Source organism: Babylonia areolata, chromosome 19 (genome assembly GCF_041734735.1).
Source record: "Babylonia areolata isolate BAREFJ2019XMU chromosome 19, ASM4173473v1, whole genome shotgun sequence".
Taxonomy (NCBI): Eukaryota; Metazoa; Mollusca; class Gastropoda; order Neogastropoda; family Buccinidae; genus Babylonia; species Babylonia areolata.
Genome location: NC_134894.1, coordinates 33,894,249 through 33,909,248, shown reverse-complemented (window position 1 = coordinate 33,909,248; position 15,000 = coordinate 33,894,249). Strand labels below are relative to the sequence as shown.

The 15,000-nt window shown below is 47.0% G+C and overlaps 1 protein-coding gene across 3 annotated transcripts in view; it reads right to left on the bottom strand.

Annotated features, from left to right (window-relative positions):
- Positions 1-15,000, bottom strand: part of LOC143293650 (uncharacterized) — a 166,951-nt gene that overhangs the window by 76,821 nt on the left and 75,130 nt on the right. For all 3 annotated transcript variants that reach the window (XM_076604775.1, XM_076604774.1, XM_076604776.1), the window contains one exon: positions 12,994-13,778. In XM_076604775.1, coding sequence (XP_076460890.1) covers positions 12,994-13,778 — 785 coding nt within the window. The remainder of the gene's footprint in view (positions 1-12,993; positions 13,779-15,000) is intronic.

Below are 15,000 nucleotides of genomic sequence, written 5' to 3'. Positions count from 1 at the left end.
CAGCACGGCACAGCGGGGATGCCAGAACGGGGCCCAGAGTCTCGTCACGTTCAGCTGATGGTGCGGTGACAATCCTTCACGTTCAGCTACAGAAAGCGTTCGTAGTGGCCATCGCTCAACAATCTTAATTTCAGCCACAGAAATCGGTTGGCTGTCAATGCTGAAATGTATCTGGTTCACCTTCACGAAACATTGGGAGAAAACGTTAACCCCCCCCCCCCCGCCCCCCCCCAAAAACCCCTCAAGTTCAGCCACAGAAAACCTTTTCAGTGGCATTACTCCCACGCCGCTCATTTAGATTCCTCCATACACGGCCACACCCGGGTTCGTCCGTCACAATTCCAGCGTCGGCAGTGCGCAGGGAACCATCGATGTTAGGTCGCTAGGAGGCCACACACCAGAGGAGACCCTGCACTGCTGCTGAGTCACAGAAAACATTGGCAGAAAACACAGAAAACATTGGCAGTCAACCACAAAATACTTTGGTCGTCAACGCTAAAAAAAATCCCAAGTTCAAGTTCAGCTTCAGGAAATAGTTGGAACCAACAACTCATCGATGAACTGCTAACCAAAACGAAAGCCCCCTGGAAAACAACAAACCCGCCCCGTCATCAACATTAAACGACGGATATGGTGTTCATTTGCGCTGAATAAAATCATATATATATCTATGTGTACAACCTAGAGATTTATAAAACATCGTCTATATTCTAAACACCTCACAAAGAAGCGTTCCTTAGCTGCAACAGAAACCATGACTACACCGTGGATATCGCCTGCCTTTTCCGTTTGCTGAGAAACAGAAAACGTGACAGCATCATGCACACTGTCCGCTGACATTGTCTATTTGCTAAAAAAAAGAAAACAACTTTCAACACCGACGACTTCATTACTGCATTAGGGAGAGATATATATATATATATATATATATATATATATATGTGTGTGTGTGTGTGTGTGTGTGTGTGTGTGTGTGTGTGTGTGTGTGTACTGTACTATTTATGTTGACAATGATACAGCAAACGTGGTCACAATAGTCTACACGTTCCGTTAGCTGAAAAAAACAACAACAAAAAAACAAGTGAGTCAAAAACCCAAACCCAACAGCAAACTTTTGTTTGTTTGTTTGTTCACCCCAACGTTTGAATCGAACGTTAGCGCAAAACGGAGCAAGAGGGGGGTGTGTGTGGAGAATGGGAGTGGAATGCTCAGACATCCTTCTGCCTGACTGGGGGTGAGCATAGTTTTAGGCCCTGCGAAAAAAATCAATAATGTTGGGGGGGGGGGGGGGGAGTGGGAGGCGGGGTGGGGGGTTAGGATGGAAACTTCCCACGCACACCCATCTCCATCCCCTCCCCCTCCTCTCCTCCTCTCTGTCCTTCCACCCTCCACATGGTTTTCCCCACCCACCCCACCCACCCCTCCACTACCCCGTCCCTCAACTTTGACCCCTACTCCCATCCTCTCCCCCACCCCCACCCAACCCTTTTTCCTCGGGCGTGCGCCTGTGTGAGCATGTCACTCTGTTCTTGACGAGTGACGACGTTGTTGATTATGACCACTGCCTCCACTGACTCACTCACAGTTTCTGGAGAAGAATGTGTGTGTGTGTGTGTGTGTGTGTGAGAGAGAGAGAGAGAGAGAGAGAGAGAGGGTGGGAGGGAGGAGCAAGGAGGAGTGGGAGTGAGAGAGAGAGAGAGAGGGGAAGAGAGAGAGAGGGGGTGAATAAAGAGAGAGGGGTGAAGAGAGAGAGAGGGGGGGGGATGAAGAGAGAAAAAGAGAGGGGGTGAAGAGAGAGAAAAAGAGAGGGAGGTGAAGAGAGAGAGAGAGAGGGAGGTGAAGAGAGAGAAAGAGATATGAAGAGAGAGAGGGGGATGGTTAAGAGAGAGAGAGAGGGGTGAAGAGAGAGAGAGAAGTGAAGAGAGAGAGGGGGTGAAGAGAGAGAGAGAGGGGGGTAGGGTGAAGAGAAAGAGAGAGAGAGGTGAAGAGAGAGAGAGAGAGAGAGAGAAAGAAGGGTGAAGAGAGAGAGGGAGACAGTCAGGCAGACAGACAGACAGACTGACTGACTGACTGGTAGAGAGACAGGCAGACAAAGACATAGACAGACAGACAGACAACAAACTAACGAACTTCTTTATCAAGGAAAAAAGAAAAAAAGAAGGAATAAGCACAATTGGTTTGTTTTCATCTTGTCATCAATAATAATAATAATAATATAAAAAAAACATGATGGAGAAAGTAAAACTAGCACGCAAAAAGAAGAAGAAGAAGAAGAAGAGAGACAGAGAGAGACAGAGAGAAACAGAGACATATATAAACATATATATTTAGTTAGACAGAGATACAGGGAGACAGACAGACAGATAAAGAATAACGAACGTATGAACGAACTTCTTTGCTGGGGGGAAATAGGAATAAGCATATTTGGTTTGTTTTCATCTTGTCATCAATAAAACAAACCAAAAAAAAACCCAGAAAATAAAACAAGCAAGCAAAAAGAAGAAGAAGAGAGTGAGAGAGAGAGAGAGAGAGAGAGACAGACAGACAGACAGACAGACAGAGACAGACAGAGACGGAGAGCGAAATAGACAAAGATAGAGACAGACAGAGAGAGAGAGAGAGAGAGAGAGAGAGAGAGAGAGAGAGAGAGAGAGAGAGAGAGAGAGAGAGAGAGAGAACGACATACAGACAGAATGAGTCTGAGAGAAGGAGAATTCAGAATGACAAGAGCGATTGACATAAAAAAAAACCATAAAAAGAGAGATGTGAGGATGGAGATGGGTGGTGTGTGGTAGGAGGTAAGGTGGGGGGGGGGGGGGGGGGGGGGGGGGGGGGGGGGGAAGTGAGGGAGAGAGTGCAGGAGGCATGGTGGAGAAGGTGTGTGTGTGTGTGTGTGTGTGTGTGTGTGTGATGGAGAACTGGAAGCACGTGACCTCTCGCTAAACGAGCGAGAAGAGGGTGTGGTGGTGGTGGGGTGGTGTGGGGAGGGGAGGGGCAGGAGGAGGGGAGGGGGGATCAGAGAGGGAAGGAGGGTGGTTGTGGGGTCAGATGGGGGTGGGTGGGGGAGGGAGGAGGGGTTAGAGGTCGGGGTCAAAAAGGGGATGGGGTTTGGGGGGTCCAGTGGAAGCTTGTGGTGAATTGAACAGGACTTGCCGAGCTGATCAATATAGCAGCACCCACTGTTCTAAAAATACATGGATAGCGCATGCCTTCTTTGAGTCCCTTTGCTAACAAAAGCCAGCGGAAGTGTTCAATAAGCCATTTTGCATATCGTGTCAGTATAGCGCGAAGCGGTGACTTCATAATGTGTAGCCGAGCGCTCAGCTGGCCTCACTCAAGCTTTCATTTGCTCGCGGCGTTAGTTAAACTGACATTCCTGTGTGCGCCTCCACTGCAAGTTTGCGCCACGTTGTGCCACTGCACTGTTTTCCTGTAATAACTTTGATAGAGAAACCATTGGCAGATTTCAATCAAGACACAACACTTGGCATGTCGTGGGGGCAGGCATAACACGATTTCATCGAAGACACATGGTTACAGTTCAGAAACTACCGCCAGTCAGCAGTACGACTTGTCAACGGACTGACGGCCGGATACGAGAAACAATATGGCGTCCAGTTGGCTTCAGCTTTCCTGGCCAATGAGCGATCCATGTATTTTTAGAACAGTGAGAGGACTGCACTACACTCACGCTGCAAAAAAGGGGGTCGGGGTCTGTCCCTTTACTTCGTGGCTTCCTCTCTCAGTCCAGTGTTGTGGCTCATGCTGATTGCTGGACCTTCAAGGTCATGACCACAGATGATGGGAACAGGGAGTCAGAGACAACGTGGTGGTGGAAAAAAGATATGGAAAGAGAGAGAGAGAGAGAGAGAGAGAGAGAGAGAGAGAGAGAGAGAGAGAGAGAGAGAGAAGAGGGAGAGAGGTTTTGAGAGAGAGATAGAGGAGAGAGAGGGGAAGAGATAGAGACAGAAAATGGATAGAAAATGGAGAGATAGAGGAAGAGAGGGGAGGAAAGAAAGAGAGAGAGAGAGAGAAGAGAGAGAGAGAGAAGAGGGAGAGAGGTTTGGGGAGAGAGAGAGGGGAAGAGAGAGGAGGAAAGAAAGAGAAATGGGGATGATGGACACACACACACACACACACACAGAGAGAGAGAGAGAGAGAGAGAGAGAGAGAGAGAGAGAGAGAGAGAGAGAGAGAGAGAGAGAGGATCCCAAATGAAGCACCTGCCATAGCCATGCTAACTAAGCAACCAGTCGTCTCCATCCTCATTTCGCCCACATGACACGGCGACAGCAAACACTGAACACTCCATCCCCCCCATGGCTGACTATCATCCTCTGGTGATCGTGTCTGTCTGTCTGTCTGTCCCTCAATAACACACACACACACACACACACACACACACACACACACACACACACGGGAATACACACATAAACATAATTTTTAACACACACAAAATTTAAAACACACCGGCAGACAGACAGAGAGACAGAGACAGACAGACAGACAGACAGAGACAGTTTGAAACATACACAAACACACACACACACACACACACACACACACACACACACACAGAATCTGAAACAAACACACACACACCACCACTACCACCACTATCCAACACACACACACACACACACACACACACACACACACACACACACTCGTTTCCGATGGATTCAGGCATGTGCGTGAGACTCATTCATCAAGTTCAAGGTCAGTATCGGAAGAGCGAAGGGGCGTGGGGGGTCGGTGGAGGGGGGGGGGGGGGCAAGGAGCAGAGAACTGGGCTGGGGGGTGGGGGAGGGGGGTGGGGGAAGGGAGAGGATAATGTCATCACATCTGCATTGTAATCATCTTACTCTTGATCTCTCTGAATGTTGTATTGGTGGTGGGTGGTGGGTGGTGTGAGTGAGTCAGTGAGTCAGTGAGTGAGTGGGTTTTTTTGGGGGAGGGGAAATAGAGGGTGGAATGTGTGTGTGTGTGTGTGTGTGTGTGTGTGTGTGTGTGTGTGTGTGTGTTTGTCTTTGTGTGTTTTACAGGCCTCAGTGTGTGATTATCCATATACTGGTGTAAATCTTACTCATTCTCAGTTTAATCAAACAAACTGAAAACTCAGGGAGTCCTGATTTTCTTTTAGATAAGTATTTGTCAGATTACTTATTATTTCTTTATTTTTCATATCTTTCTTTTCAATTTTCATTCTATTTATATATATATATTTAAAAAAAATACTTTGTTCACTTGTAAAACAAATGCATACGATGAACGCTTCCCAATCTGAACAATGGGTGGTCCTTTTTTTTTTCTCTTACCTCTAAACGTTAGAGAGCGCAAGTTTGATTGGCTGAGCTGACAACTACTTGGAAAAGAAGAAGGAGGAGCCACTAACCGCAGCTATATAGATTCACATACATGGTCATTTTCACACCACAACGCCAAGTTAACTCTCTCCATACGAACGGCGAAAGAGACGACGTTAACAGCGTTTCACCCCAATTACCATCATCAAAAATTTAATATTGCAAGCGGAAGGCTCTTATACTGAAAAGGTGAATGTTGACAAAGATACCACAATTCTGACGACGGAAGCTAAAGGTTGGGTCATTCAGACACCCACTGGACATCCGAGGGGTCTGTGTAGAGGAGAAGAGAGGAATGGCCGTACTGAGTGAGTTAAGGCTGTTATTCAAAGTCAGTGTGTGTGTGTGTGTGTGTGTGTGTGTGTGTGCGACTGTGGCTGTGTGTGTGTGTGTGTGTGTGTGTGGTCGGGGGTGGGGTGGGGTTAGGGATGAAGTGGGGGTGGCGTGGAGGGAGGGAGGGAGGGAGGGAAACAGGGGAGATGGTGTGGAGGACAAGGAGGGAAAAAGGGGTGGGGCGGAGGGGAAGGGCCTGCAGATGGGAGAGGGGTGTGGTGGATAAGGGATGGTTGGGGAGAGGGGTGGGGGTGGGGAAATGGAAGGCACAAATGTTAAAGACGGGAAATGAACATTAACTGAAATGAGGGCCTCTTGAATGGCTTGATTACCACGTCAAATCTAGCCGGTATCTCTCTGATTTACACTACAACGAGCGAGCACCCCCCGACAACGTCTCTCGAGCAGTCTCAGTCATTCGGCGAGCTGATAATTTGAGAACATCGAACATCTTAAATGGGAGACTCGGAAGCTGAGAAATGTGTGCTTCTCTCTATATATGTCTCTGTCTGTCTGTCTGTCTCTCTCTTGAGTAGAATTCTTTCCTTATTATCTTTCTATTTATAGACACACACACACACACACACACACGGCACACACACACACACACACACACACACACACACACACACACTATACTACACTACACTACACTACACTGCACCACAGTACACTACACACACACACACACACACGCACACGCACACACACACACACACATACACATACACACACACACGCGCGCGGCACAAACACACACACACACACACGACACACACACACACACACACACACACACACACACACACACACACACTATACTACACTACACCACAGTACACTACACACACACACACACACGGCACACACACACACACACACACACGACACACACACACACACACACACACACACACACACACACACACACACACACACACACACACACACACACACACACACAGCCCCCTCCATCTCTCCCACCCTTTTCTTTCACCAACCATCGTGATCTATTAACCACACGACAGTAACTTTGTTGGACAGACCATTAACCTTCATCAGCCACTGAACCCCAACCAGCCCCTCCCCCCCCCCCAACTTGTCAAATCACTCACACTAATGGACCCATTTTGTTTCCAATAAAATTAAGAACACTGCCCGTGAGATACCGATCAACACAGCGTGAAAAAAGAAAAGAAAAGCACTAATACATAGAAGGAAAGATCAGAAATACTATATATTTGTATTTGTATTTGTGTTTGTATTGCTTTTTATCACAACAGAATTCTCTGTGTGAAATTCGGGCTGCTCTCCCCAGGGAGAGCGCGTCGCTACACAACAGCGCCAACTTTTTATTTTATTTTACTTTTTTTTTTTCCTGCGTACAGTTTTATTTGTTTTCCCTATCAAAGTGGTTTTTTTATACAGAATTTTGCCAGGAACAACCCTTTTGTTGCCGTGGGTTCTTTTACGTGCGCTATGTGGAGTGATGGCCTAGAGGTAACGCGTCCGCCAAGGAAGCGAGAGAATCTGAGCGCGCTGGTTCGAATCACGGCTCAGCCGCCGACATTTTCTCCCCCTCCACTAGACCTTGAGTGGTAGTCTGGACGCTAGTCATTCGGATGAGACGATAAACCGAGGTCCCGTGTGCAGCATGCACTTAGCGCACGTAAAATAACCCACGGCATCAAAAGGGTTGTTCCTGGCAAAATTCTGTAGAAAACTCCACTTCGATAGGAAAAACGCAGGAAAAAATACAAAAAAATGGGTGGCGCTGTAGTATAGCGGCGCGCTCTCCCTTGGAAGAGCAGCCCGAATTTCACACAGAGAAATCTGTTGTGATAAAAAGAAATTAAAAAAAAAGTGCATGCTGTGCACGGGACCTCGGTTTATCGTCTCATCCGAATGACTAGCGTCCAGACCACCACTCAAGGTCTAGTGGAGGGGGAGAAAATATCGGCGGCTGAGCCGTGATTCGAACAAGCTCGCTCAGATTCTCTCGCTTCCTAGGTGGACGCGTTACCTCCAGGCCATCACTCCACATAGAAAGAAAGATCAGAAATACTAAATCATACGTCTTCCGCAAAGTCTGGTATTCATTCGTTCTGAACCACTACGTTGAAAAACCCTTTCAAATGCTGCATCGGTCTTCCTTCTGAAAGGCCTCTGAATGATATTTCTAGCTTGGCTCTGTGTGTGTTGGGGGCGTGGTTGTCGATCTCTCTGTTGTTTTGTGTTTTGTGTTTCTTTGTTGGGTTGTTTTTGTTGTTGTTTTCCTCCCCATCGTTTCTTTTGGAATATTTGTTTGTTGGAACACATGGTGAACTCGCTAAACTTAGGCACACGTTGTTAGATGAGTTTTGTTTGTTTGTTTGTTTTTTGTTGCTGTTTTTTAGGAGAAGGATGGGAGGGGGGTATTTTGATTAAGATTTTCTTTTGGGTATCGTTTATTTTGTCGGAAACGGAACGATATTTGATCTTCAAACACTGAAAATGCTGATACCTAGAGGCATTACTGCTGCTTCGATGATAACGAATGTCGCCATACTGTAAGCCATGGTGCAGTCCCAGAAATTACATGAAAACAGAGACATGCGACCTTGTTTTTTTTACTCTCTGTTTCACAGAGTGAGTCGAGAAAATGACTTTCTTTATACATCTTATTTTATTACTTTTTTTTTATATTCCCATTAATACGGTGATGGACTCAGGTAGGGTTTCATTTTTATCAGATGTCCAATACTTTTCACAACAACACGCGATAAGTGTTGATAGCTGAAAATGAGCAGAGCCGAGAAGGTGCCGCCGCATTGTTCGTGTATTAGTCACAAACATATGTCCTTGGGTGAACTGATACTGGCTGTCAGTTCTTTGTGTTTCTGTCGGTCTGTTTGTTTGTTTGTCTGGCGAAGTCGTTCTCTATTTTTGCGTCTGTCCGTCTGTCTATCTTACAGTGCATTAGTCATATAAAAAGGTTTGTCCTCATAAAACGACGGGCGCAATAGCCGAGTGGTTAAAGCGTTGGACTGTCAATCTGAGGGTCCCGGGTTCGAATCACGGTAACGGCGCCTGGTGGGTAAAGGATGGAAATTTTTCCGATCTCCCAGGTCAACATATGTGCAGACCTGCTAGTGCCTGAACCCCCTTCGTGTGTATATGCAAGCAGAAGATCAAATACGCACGTTAAAGATCCTGTAATCCATGTCAGCGATCGGTGGGTTATGGAAACAAGAACATAAAACGGAGTATGGCTGCCTACATGGCGGGGTAAAAACGGTCATACACGTAAAAGCCCACTCGTGTGCATACGAGTGAACGCAGAAGAAGAAGAAGAAGTCCTCATAAAAAGAATGGAAAAAGGGGGGAAAAAACAAGAAGAAAAAGAACAACAAGAAGAGGAAAATAATGCAAATCACTAGTCTCTCTTTCTCTGTCTGTCTTCCTGTCTGTCTCTCATTGAATCTGCCAACATGGCGTGGTAAATAAACAAAACGGTCATACACGTGAAATGTTACATGTCTGTCTGAGTGTGTATGTGTGCGTGCCTGAAATCTCATTGATGAGCGCCCAGTGGCAGCCGTCAGTCGACTCTACCCAGGTAGGCAGACTGTTGTGCAAATGACCCCGTGTTTGTAAAGCTCTTAGACCTTGGTCTCCGGCCGAGGATAGGCACTATATAAGTATCCATATCAATCAATGAATCAATGAATGAATGAATCAATCAATCTCATTGTATCTCTGTCTTCCTCTCTCCTTCTCACTCTGTCTGTCTGTGTGAGTGCGCACCTGCGTGCGTGCAGAAGTGTGTGTGTGTGTGTGTGTGTGTGTGTGTGTGTGTGTGCGCGCGCGCGCAGCCGTGCCGTACCCTAACAAAACTGATGGATGTAGAAAGGGGGCGTTAATTCCGCATGACGGAGCACACTCATCGAAGTGGAAAACGATGTATCGAGATTGGCGTTATCTCCCCCTTCCTAGAGTACCGCCCTTGTCTTGCTCGCCACACCCACCTCCCCCCACACCAACGTCCCACATGTTTCTATAATTGTATTGTATTGTATTGTATTGTGCTGAATAATATTGAATTATATTATATTGTATTGTATTGCATTGCATTGTATTGTATCGTATCGTATTGTATTGTATTTTACTGTGCTGAATAATATTGTTTTGTATTGTATTGCATTGTACTGTGCTGAATACTATTGAAAAGTATTGTATTGTATTGCATTGTATCGTATCGTATCGTATTGTATTTTATTGTGCTGAATAATATTGGATTGTATAGCATTGCATAGCATTGCTTTGCATTGCATTGCGTTGTATTGTATCGTATTGTATTGTATTGCATTGTATTGTATTGAATTATATTGAAATGCATTCATTGCATTGTATTGTATTGTGCTGTATTGTATTGAATTATATTGTGTTGCATTGCATTGTATCGTATCGTGTGGTATCGTATTGTATTATAGTTATCTCCCCTTTTCCCTTGCCCTTCTCAGTCTCTCCACACCCCACAACCTTTGCACCTCTCTATCTCTATAACATATTGCATTGTATTGTGTCATAATACTGTCTTGTATTGTCACAACAGATTAAATTTTATCTGTGTCCAATTCGAGCTGCTCTCCCAGGGAAAAAAGCGTCGCCATAGGACATCATCCAACCCTTCTACCTTTTTTTTTCTGTCTGCAAGAGTACTGTGGGTTCTTACTGTCAACGTGGGTTCTTTACTACATTTTGCTTTTGCTTGTTTCCCGGGGTCTCAACCCTTTTGTGGTCAGTCGTGGGGTTGTCTGTCTCACTAACGGGCAGAAAGTGTATGATGCACAGCTGGCGGGACTGAACAGACGGTTTATCGTCTCGTCCAAGTGACAAGCACAGCAACCCAGATCATCCCAGAATGTCCAGTGGAGAGGGTAGGGTGTGTGGTGTGTGAGTGGGGGTCAGCGTGGGATTGCCAGTGCGCATAATTACTATCAGGGGACTCGAACCACTGGTCTAAAATCAGATGGATAGCGCATGCCTTCTTTTGAGTCCCTTTGCTAACTGAAGCCAGTGTTCAGTCAGCCATTTTGCCTCTCGTGTCAGTATAGCTCGAAGGAGTGACTTCATATGTGTAGCCGAGCGCTCAGCTGGCTTCACGGCAAGCTTTCATTTGCTCGCGGCGCTAGTTAAGCTGACATTCCTGTGTGTGCCTCCACTGTAAGTTTGCGCCACGTGTCACTGCACTGTTTTCCTGGAATAACTTTGGTAGATAAATCATTGACAGATTTCAACCAAGACACAACATTTGGCATGTCGTGGGGGCAAGCATAACACGATATCATCGAAGATACACGGTTACAGTTCAGAAACTACGGCCAGATACGAGAAACAATATGGCGTCCACTTGGCTTCTGTGTCCTTGGCCAATGAGCTATCCATGTATTTTTAGAACAGTGGACTCGAGCCCGTGCTGATGGACACTCCGGGGTGCATCAGTTACCATGAGGCCACCACACCACCGATCTCGGCGTGCATTCCACGCATAGTTGAGAGCAGAGCCAGCTGTGCAGTGTGTATGTGTGTGTGTGTGAGTCATTGCACGTGCAACGTTGCAATATGTTGCACAACCTGATGTCACCTACTGGGATCGAAACACTGCTGTCATCATTAACACCTACCTTCAGTGCTCCAGTGCACAAAAAAAAAAGAAAAAAAAGAAGAAAAAAATCCAGCTCGCTTCTCTCTCTCTCTGTGACCCTCTTCTCTTTCTCTCACTCTCCCCTCCCCCTCTATCTCCACTCCACCCCTCCCCCTCTTTTTCTCCCTCCCCACCTCTCTCCCCCTCCCCCTCTCTCTCCACTCCACCCTCCCTCTCTCTTTCTTCCTCTCTCTCCCTCCCCACCTCTCGCTCTCTCTCCCCCCCCCCTCCCAATCGTCATCGTAACTTAATAACGCCGGCTGTGGAGGTGCACTTGTGTTGTCAGCCTTAAGCTGTTGCGTTATAATTATATGATAATATATATTATTATACAACATGTGGAGTGATGGCCTAGAGGTAACGCGTCCGCCTAGGAAGCGAGAGGATCTGAGCGCGCTGGTTCGAATCACGGCTCAGCCGCTGATATTTTCTCCCCCTCCACTAGACCTTGAATTGTGGTCTGGGCGCTAGTCATTCGGATGAGACGATAATCCGAGGTCCCGTGTGCAGCATGCACTTGGCGCACGTAAAAGAACCCACGGCAACAAAAGCATTGTTCCTGGCAAAATTCTGAAGAAAAATTCACTTCGATAGGAAAAACAAAACAAAGCAAAACAAAAAAAAACCCAACAAAAAACAAACAAACGACAACAACAACAAAAACCAAAACAAAAACAAAAAACCTGCACGCAGGAAAACAACAACAACAACAAAACAAAAAACAACAACAAACAAACAACAACAAAAAAAAAAACCCCAAAAAAAACATGGTGGCGCTGTAGTATAGCGACGCGCTCTCCCTGGGGACAGCAGCCCGAAATTCACACAGAGAACTCTGTTGTGATAAAAATACAAATACAAATATCTATCTATCTATCTATCTATCTATATATATATATATATATATATATATATATATGTGTGTGTGTGTGTGTGTGTGTGTGTGTGTGTGTGTATTTATGTTCGGTATAATTCTATGTACAATGGCTGTCTTTCTCTTCTCTCTGTGTGATTCGGACTGAGTGGCGGTCAGGGTGGATGGTGTGTGTTGGGATATGTTGTTACTGCTGTTGGTGTTGTTGTTGTTGTTCTGTGTGGGGGTAAAGTTGTTCTGATAATCTCCGCTGTCTAACGGTTCTATTCTCTTTCTCTTTAGTTTGAAAGATGAGACTCAGACAGACAGACAATCTCCCCCCCCCCACACACACACACCGAGGCACACAGACAGACATCCAGACAGGGGGATGGGGTGTGGGAGGGTGGGGGAGAAAGGGAGAGGGGAACCGAGTCAGAGACAGACAGACAGACAGACAGACAGACACACACACACACACACACACACACACACACACACACTACAACCCCTTGCCACCCCACCCCTCACTCACTAGACTACACGACACTACACTACACAACACACACACACACACACACACACACACACACACACACATACACGCGCGCGCGCGCGAGCGCACACGCACACCCCCTCCCATCCTCACCCATGCACCCACCCACCTACCCACACTCATAAACATACACTCACACACACACACACACACACACACACACACACACACACACACACACACCACACGTACTGACCTCCAACAGCTGCATGTGCTCCTGGATCTGCTGGCCGCCCACCGTGTGTCTCCTGGGCACCACCTTCCTCCTCCCCCCGCCCTCCTCCCCAAGCACCCCTACGCCTCCCTGAGGCGGCACCGTCTCCCCGTCCGACTCGTAGATTCGAACGCTCCTCCCCCCGCGGCCCCCCTGTCTCCGGGGCAGGCTGCCGTACCAGCTGTCCAGGTCCGAGTTGGGATCCGAGGACGAGACGTCATCGAAATAATGGTACCGTGCCTGGGGCGTGGACTGTCTTGCAAGGGGAGGAGGGTGATGGCGATGCTGTTGTTGGTGATTGTTGAATTGTTGTTGATGACACTTCTGTTGTTGTTGTTGTTGCTGTTGTTGTTGTTGTTGCTGGTGGTGGTACTGATGATGTTGTTGTTGGAGGTGATAGTGTTGAAGATGATGAAGGTGAGGAGGAGGCGGGGAGGATTGTCTTCCAAGCATGTGTTGCTCTGCTTTCGATGATGACGACGATGAAGATGATTTGTGTTGTTGATGCTGCTGTTGTGGTTGTTGCTGCGATGGTGGCACTTGTTGCTTTTGTAGTTCTGGCGGTGATGGCGTCCCGTGTAACATTTCCACTTCTCCTTCGTTTTCTTCTTCCTCCTCCTCCACCTCCTCCACCTCTTCCTCCTCGCCTCCCCCTCCTCCTTCTTCTTGCAGCGGATGCGAGAATGTGGCAGCATCTTTCTTCTTGTTGCTGGTCTTGTTGCTGATGTTGCCTGTTCCGTCGACTTTATCGGTCTTCTTGGTTGGGGCTGGAACATATGTACATTGAAAGATATCAGAGCGATGGAAATGTGTACTCTTTTCTTTTTTCTTTTGGCCTGATTAGATTCGTGGTATTTGACTTTTGTGTGTGTGTGTGTGTGTGTGTGTGTGTGTGTGTGTGTGTGTGTGTGTGTGTGTGTGTGTGTGTGTGAAGACTTTTCTAGTGGTTTCATGATACTATAAGTTGACAACCGTGTTTACGATGGGGAGAAAAATAAGTAAAGCGGATAAAGAATCTAAGTCTGTTTTTTTTTCTTTCGTCTACATGTTAGATTGCATCTTTTTTTTGTTATCTGGTCCTGAGTGTCTAGCCTTGTCTGTCTGTCTGTCTCTCTTTCTCTCGGTATCGGTCTGTCACACACACACACACACACACTACACACACACACACACACACACACACACACACGCACACTGCCATACACACACACACACACACACAAACACACTGTCACACACACACACACACACACACACACACACACACACTACAAACACACACACACATGCACACACACACACACACACACACACACACACACACACTCACCACACACACACACACTCACCACACACACACACACACCCTACACACCACACACACACACACCCTACACACACCCTACACACACACACACACACACACACACACACACACACACACACACACTCACACACACGTTACATAATATAACACTGACGCCCAAACTGCTGAACTGAACAGGAGTCGTGGGAAGCCATGATACAATACGATCCACCAGTCAGCAACGCCAGTGTGGGAAACCTAATGGCAGTGAAACACATTCCTCTGGTGCCCAGCATTTGTTCACAGCATCACCAGGCCATACGAATACTCTCCATTCCATGTGATGCATACCTCAACGCTCAGAACTACGTTTCACTTTCAACGAGGCCGTCAACTGGCATGGACCCGCCCATCATGTATGATAGTCAGTCGTGTCCGACTGTGACTTAAGGACCATCAGAACAGCAGAGGAGGCAACTGCTGTTACCAACTATCTGGGCTGGAACTGAAGTTTGATCATTGTGGAGAGTGTCTTGCCCAAGTTACATCCCCACTCCCTACGCCAAGAGGGTTTCAGGACAGTCAGTCGGCGTTGGATGGAATGAGTTCCCAAAAGGCCAACCAGCCCCGCTCCTCTCCCAACCCCCACCTACCTCCAAGGCTGCAGCACTAAGAGCTAGTGC